Source organism: Patiria miniata, unplaced genomic scaffold (genome assembly GCF_015706575.1).
Source record: "Patiria miniata isolate m_02_andy unplaced genomic scaffold, ASM1570657v1 HiC_scaffold_22, whole genome shotgun sequence".
NCBI lineage: Eukaryota > Metazoa > Echinodermata > Asteroidea > Valvatida > Asterinidae > Patiria > Patiria miniata.
The window spans coordinates 8,312,206-8,319,220 of NW_024037061.1; the positions used below are offsets into that span (position 1 = coordinate 8,312,206).

The window sequence follows — 7,015 nt, forward strand, 5'->3', positions numbered from 1 at the left end:
CTATCAATCAGTCAATCAATCACGATTTTGACACTGATTAAACATACTGTAATTCACACAGATCACTGCCGTTGAGAAGCTAATAAATGCAACACAACACTTAATTTTTAGAGCATTCAGTGCTAGATGTTTTTTTAATTCAGGTTTCTTTCATAAATTTATTAAGAAGTTGTATTTCTCCAAAAATAAGTAAGTCAAAGATTGTGTAGTTAAATAAAAGTGTAGATTATACTGTTCATAAATAAAATGAACATGTACAAAATAAAAATTAAGTGAGCAAAATCAGACACAGTTTGGAATTAAGGGAGAAAGAAATGTATATGCACAAATCTTATCTGGGATGTTTGAAAAAGTCCAAATCACTTGGTTTCTTTTAAAAATGGTATGAATTCTGCCTTGTTTACACAACTCTGTAAAATTACCAGTGCAATAAAACAGTGACTAATGGTGTTATTCTTAATAAACACTGGGATAGGCACAGTGTTTAATGAGGTCCACAACTTAATGTTTGATTGAATGTTTGTCAAGTTTTCGCTGCAGTCAAATTCTGCCGGAGTGCCTCGAAAATGATGACACTGGCAGAGACGGCTGAATTAAGGCTCTCCGTGGATCCTGGCATTGGTATGTGCACACGGTAACCCAACGATGTGTCGCACATATCAAGCGCAGCGTCACTCAGACCCTCCGTTTCTCCGCCAATAACAAGAGCAGATTTAACTCTCCAGTCCACTTCATGGTACATTTTGGATTCCAAGACTGGGGGAAGATCCAGAACATCCTCATCGCTTTCAAGATGCTGATTCCATTTCCTTTGTTTTTGCACTTGACGAGGAGACTTTCTTGACGAGCTTCTCGTTGAATACTCCTCTCCGGAGACGTTATTGTCTGCCACATGGACAGTGACGTTTTCGCCCACGTAATTCGGAAGCTCCTTCCACGGGATGTTTGCGATGATCGGCATGCGGAAGTGGGCCCCTGCACCAGAACGGAGAACCTTAGGCTCCCAGAGGTCAACACAACCTGTTAAGGTCAAAAGTTGGAGGAAAGGGTTTTGGATGCTTTTCAGGACTAAAGTCTTGGACATGACAGTAATAAATTTATTGGTAACATCTGTTACATATTATTCACGGGTAAAATTGTCTTTCTAGATTTGTTAGGGGGGGGGGGGAGCCGCAATTTTTGAAGTAAAAAATAAAGGATAGATTTTGAAATATTTTGTCTCCAAACAAATAAAGAACAGCAGAAACACTCTTTTGGAGGGGCAAAGGTGGGGGGGGGGGGAGGGAAGTTGATCAACCCTCCCTCAACTTAATTTGGGCCAAACTTATCTATGAATTTAAATTTCTGTGTTTCTCTGACTCTCTTAGCTCCAGCTTTTAAATTTACTTTAAAATATCCAATGATAAACGTGACGGAAAATAAGTATCAACACAGAACAAAACAATTGTTCCGATATTGAAGCAAAATTCCATTTATGTTTCAAAGATGTCATTGAGAAACAAAGCCAGTTGAACTATGCTGTAGGGATGAATAGGTACATGTAGACTCTCCTGAAATTGCCAGACTACGTAATGCTTAGCACACACACACACACACCCATACTTGTTTCACATGACTAGTGTGGACTTTCCGTTGCTTTCGTGTAGTTAAGAAAAACCAGTGAAAAAACTCATTTTTCTCAAACTGTGAAAACTCTTTCAACCCAATTTTTTTTCTATGATTCCCTTTAGTGTTTCTCTTCATTCTGCTACAGATAAACCTAACCCAAAAATGCCTCTAAACCTGTTTTCCAGAAATGGGGAAACACTGTGTGGACGTGGGCAAGTCCACACAACGTCGGTGCTACCTACATTATGTGGACGTCTTTTGTTCGGAAGTCCACACTGCGTATGTAAGACAAGCTCACCCACACCCACACACACACACAAAGTTAAGCATTATCAGAATTCTCTGTACAAACCTTTGGTCAGGAGAATTTGCTCGCACTGGGCTGCCACAGCTGAACGGAGGATTGTTCCTAGGTTCCCTGGTTCTCGGATGTTGTCACAGATCAACGTCAAAGGGAGAATCAAGGACTCTGATTGGTGCGTGCTGGTGTGGGTGGGCTTCCTAAAAACACCTGAAGAAAAACCAAACAATAACTTCATCTTCAAGTATAACGAATCACAGAATTTGGTATAGATGTGGGCGGGTAAGTCAGTGGGTGAAAACATGGCGTGTCCGTAAACAAGGTCATATCTCCTAAAACTGGCCGTACGTGAAACGCAAGTTTCAGAATGTCAAAAGGTCGTATCTCACTGAAAACAACCCGGATGTACACACAAAGTCTATGGAGGTCGAGATACAACCTTGTTGCACAGAGCGTATTCGCGCGAGATACGACCTTGTTGCACTGATGCAACGATGTGTTCCTCTGCACACCAGTTTTTAACAGTTGCAAGGAGTAACCATCAACCCTCCAGACTCTTGAACCATTGAGTTTTAAGTAAATAGGTCTGGGAACTACACAAGGCAATATAGGAAGCACCCAGATGTACGTTCTCACCTACATCTATCCATTATTTACAGCACAGCATACATGTATCTTCTTCTTTTTCCTTTTTTTTTTGGTGATTGGGACTGGTGTGTATGGACTTGAACTAAGACTACAGTCGACTCTCGTTAGTACAAACTCTTTTAATACAAAATTCTGGTTATAACAAAGATAAAGCCTTGGTCCCGACTGTGCATTTATATGCACAATGAATGGGACTGATGTTCCTCTTAATACAAAATTCTGATATAACAAACAATTTGGCTAGGTCCGAATGAGTTTGTATTAACGAGACTCGACTGTAGTAGACTATTAATGTACTTGTCAATGCGCATGCGTGCGCGCGCGTCTGTATGGAAAGTTCCAGTACTTTCTCTCTCTTGTTCAAGTGATAGTTTTGAGTGACAACATGTTTGGCCACTTTCAGCCCTTTCTGAAAGTTATCAAAGTCTCCGTGTCAATTATTGAGTTGTCAAGTTACCCCAAGGACACACACTGACACAACAGGGACCAAATTAATGATGCATTACCTATAACTCCTTGTGTTGTGACAACGTCTGACCACATGGCTATATCGTTGAATGGCACTTTAATCAGCGCTGCTTGAGTCTTGTGTACAGGTATGCCTTCCAAGTTCTCGAGCCGACTGAAGAAAATCGTGTGCGCTTGGAGTCCTGACTCGATAGCGTCAGTGATGAGGCGTCTTCCTTCTAGCATCACTCGTCCTGTCTGCTGGCGTGCCTTGCGTGACTTGACTAGCATCATTAGTCGCCTGCATAAAGCCGAAAAGGAGTTTGGACAATTCATTAAAAAGGGAAATAATTTCATTAGTGTAAACTGGTAAAGGGGGAGAGGGAATATATTATCTTTGTCCACCAAAACCCTTCAGAAATTAACCAATCATGCTAGTAATGGCATGAATGGATGCAGAACAGATTGGATAAAAAGGTAAAAGAAAAAAAACCCTATTTTTTTGTGTCTTTGGCATACTCCTAGAACTATGAGGCTCCGCGTGAGCGGAGCCTCATAGATCTAGAAGCCCGCAAAATTGTCTGCAGCACAAAACACTAATAAAGTACAAAAACGTCCATCAAAATGCAGACATTTCACACAGAACCGCTGCACAGTTTGCCCCTATACTCCGTACTTTACCTCTTGACATACTCACGTATCATGGGCAGAACTAACATAGGTGGATTCTGTCGGTTTTTAGGCCAAAATGATGAAAAATATGCCCTTTCCGCACTGAGCCAGCCGAACACTTGAAACGTGCACGCATATGATCGAGCGATGATTTTCGGTTCGCTCGGAGCGCGCCGCGGGGGGTACGGTACAGGCGAAATGATAGTATGTGCATGCGTACAAGTGCAAACTGTGCAGCGGTTCTGTGTGAAATGTCTGCATTTTGATGGACGTTTTTGTACTTTATTAGTGTTTTGTGCTGCAGACAATTTTGCGGGCTTCTAGATCTATGAGGCTCCGCTCACGCGGAGCCTCATAGTTCTAGGAGTATCTTTGGCAAGTTAGTTTGCTTACCCAATTCGTTTGTCATCTACTCCAGCCTTCTCGTACTTCAATTTTGAAGCTCTGTCTTCAGTAGCAGCTTTAGAGTTGTTCATGATAGTCTTCTTTGACAAAATTTCTGCCACGGCGTTTGGAATGCTGTTCACCGTATCTTCTTCACTGGCCAGTTCTGTTCCCAATCCTTCTTCATGTTCATCGCGCTGGATGTTCCTCCGATTCTGTTGCCGAGCTTTTATTTGAGGTCTTCTCACTCCCCGGACCATGTTTGCCGACGTGACAGTAAAGTTTCTGAGTGGTGGCTTGAGGATAAACTCACGTAAACGGGCGTTTGTAGGGGTGGAAACCTTCGTCAAAATAAGCATGGCACTCCTCATGGGCGCCGCCATCTTGAAATATTAGTACACCGATGAGGGCGCTAGACTTTTATCGCCATACGAAAGGGGCGGGGAAACAATGGTTGTGTTTTTGAAGGGGGTTACTAATTCAAATGCATATATCATTTCTATCCAAATTAATAGGGAAATACGACGCGATAGCGTCAAAGCATGAGGCTGCCCTTATGGGTAGCAACAGGAAAAAAAGAAAAACAGTTCACATTTGAGCCTTTTTTTTTCTCCCTACAGGAGAGAGAATTTTGTTAAAAGTATTTTAACTCAAGCTTTAAAATGTTGGATAATAATGACCGATAAGTTTTTTTTTTTTTTTTAAATATTAGGGTCTATTATTGTGGCTTACTATAAATTCAAATTTAAAAAAAAAATATGTCTTCAACACATGTCATGCATCATGCTCATATAAATAGGGAATTTCCTGTTTTTATTTGTACACTTTTAATTCAAAAAGCACACATTTTACATGATTTACATTTGTGCATTTTCATGCCCAGGCTTACTTACACGTATGGTATAAAACATGAAGACCATGACCATTTAAGAAAAGGAATAATACACTATGTACAATATACCTTTTTGTAATATTATGCCCTTCCCCACCCCACCCGTCCCAGTCAAGACTGACGACCATGCAAAAGCAGCTGACATCAGTTAGATATCTCTATACATGTAAACTATTCTTAGCACGTTATCAATGTACATTCACAGCAGCCCTTTTCATTGGCAATAGCTCAGAATGAAAACTAAAAGTTGAGTTGTATACTCCTATAATGTAACAATTTACTTTTCTTTAAAGGTAATATACAACATTTGCTTTTGCTGTAATTTATAGCTAGTCTGGTTCCCTGTACCCTACTTAAGACGAAACAGAGCAGTTTATACACGTCAGGGAATTGTCAGGTCAGGGAACCAGACTAGCTGGCTTGCACCCTTTCACGAATGTATTACTGATTGCAAACAAAATATGGACTAAATAAATTAAACATATGATCAACCAAGTTAAATTTGTAAATTTTGGGCAGTTTTGAAAACAAGTCTTTTCCAACGATGGTCAGCTGGCCATCATTGGAAATTGATAAGAAACTTCAACATTACTTGAAAATGACAGCACACCAGGTGCCATGATTTCACAGGATGCTTGGAACTATTATTCAATTACAGTCAAGTCAAGTAAGGTATTTCATAATAATTTGGTAGTTTTGTTTTTTGATTTTTAAAAATGTTGGTATAGGCCTATAGCTCCATGGTATTACCTTTAAATAATCTTCATTTATAAACCGTAGACTGGTTTTGAGTCAAATCTCAAACAGCAAAAGGGATATTTTTTGGCAAATATATAAAATCAGGATTGAGAATGAATTCCAACGAAAAAACAGGAAACTGGTGGAAACACGGGAAAAAAATATGTGAAATCAGGCAAAAAGCCCCCAAACTGGCTAAAAAATAAATAAAACCCTAAAAATTTGGGCCCCAAAACCCTGGAATTCCTGTTAAAACAGGAACATTCTCATTAATTAATTTAAGGATTTTTTTTCAGTAGTTTTAGATTTGATGTTAAAATGCAGTCTGCGGAAAAGCTGAATGATATCATTACTTTGATATAAAACAGGCAGAAAAAAAAAACCCTCTTGTAAATATTCCACTTTTCAAAGTGAAAGCTGCCTAACATTCTCAGGATATGTTTCGGTTTTGATTTAGCCAGCAAGTATCCATTGTAGACCTAGAAGCATACAGGGTGAGTAAAAAAAAGACAAGAAAACCAAAACCTAAATGTCGGGACTATTGTTTTAGTGAAGTTCTACATGTACATGTAGTACTTTATAAATCTAGGATATGAAAGCCCAATTCATAAGCTTTCTTTTAGCACAAGAATCATTCAAATCACTCATGAACTTTTCACGTTACAGAATTTCAAACACAACCACCATTTCAAAGTTCTGTCTGTGGGTCACAAAAAGGTAAGCGTTCTTTCAGCAAAACAAACCAAATCACGAATCACATTTTCGTTTTGCTGAAGAACGCACTCCTTTAGCACCTGTACTAATGTACACTGTATTTCACTGTGAATCCATACAACCATAGAGTGCTTGGGCAATTTTGGGGGTGCTATACATCTAGGTACATGAAGGGCAGTTTGGGGCAGTAGAGGGACTAAGTATTGTTGATGTACCCTAACGTGGCGCGGCCCCTAATGTGGCGCACTTTTATTTTTCGCCTGAAGCGCCTAGCTAGAGCAAAAGTTTTTACTTAAATTTCTCAGAAAGTGAAATTTCATCAAGTTCTAAACACTCCTGTTCATAAATCGCGAGTTTATTTACCCGTTACAAAGTTAAAAGAAAAAATTATTTTGGCGTGATTTTTCGATTTTATTTTCAAGTGCAAAGTGAACCCTTTGAAAATGCCCCGAAAAATAAGAAAATAATTTTCTGACAAACATCTGGCTGGGTTTGTAAGTAAAGATAATAATGATTTATCAGAATTTATCAAGTTTACAGAAATTCTTAAATGTTAATATGGAATTTTCTGAGATTTATTCAAGTGCGCCACGTTAGGGAACACTCCGCCA

At 39.3% G+C, this 7,015-nt stretch overlaps 1 protein-coding gene across 1 annotated transcript; it reads right to left on the bottom strand.

The window, feature by feature from the left end:
* Positions 1-100: 100 nt before the first annotated feature.
* On the bottom strand, positions 101-4,469 carry LOC119730276 (rRNA methyltransferase 3, mitochondrial-like). The gene is made up of 4 exons (XM_038203087.1): positions 4,070-4,469; positions 3,064-3,305; positions 1,961-2,119; positions 101-1,020 (listed from the first exon to the last, which is right to left on the bottom strand). Exons 1-4 carry the CDS (start codon positions 4,441-4,443, stop codon positions 524-526), a joined length of 1,272 nt encoding a protein of 423 aa, XP_038059015.1. The 5' UTR covers positions 4,444-4,469; the 3' UTR covers positions 101-523.
* Positions 4,470-7,015: the final 2,546 nt, after the last annotated feature.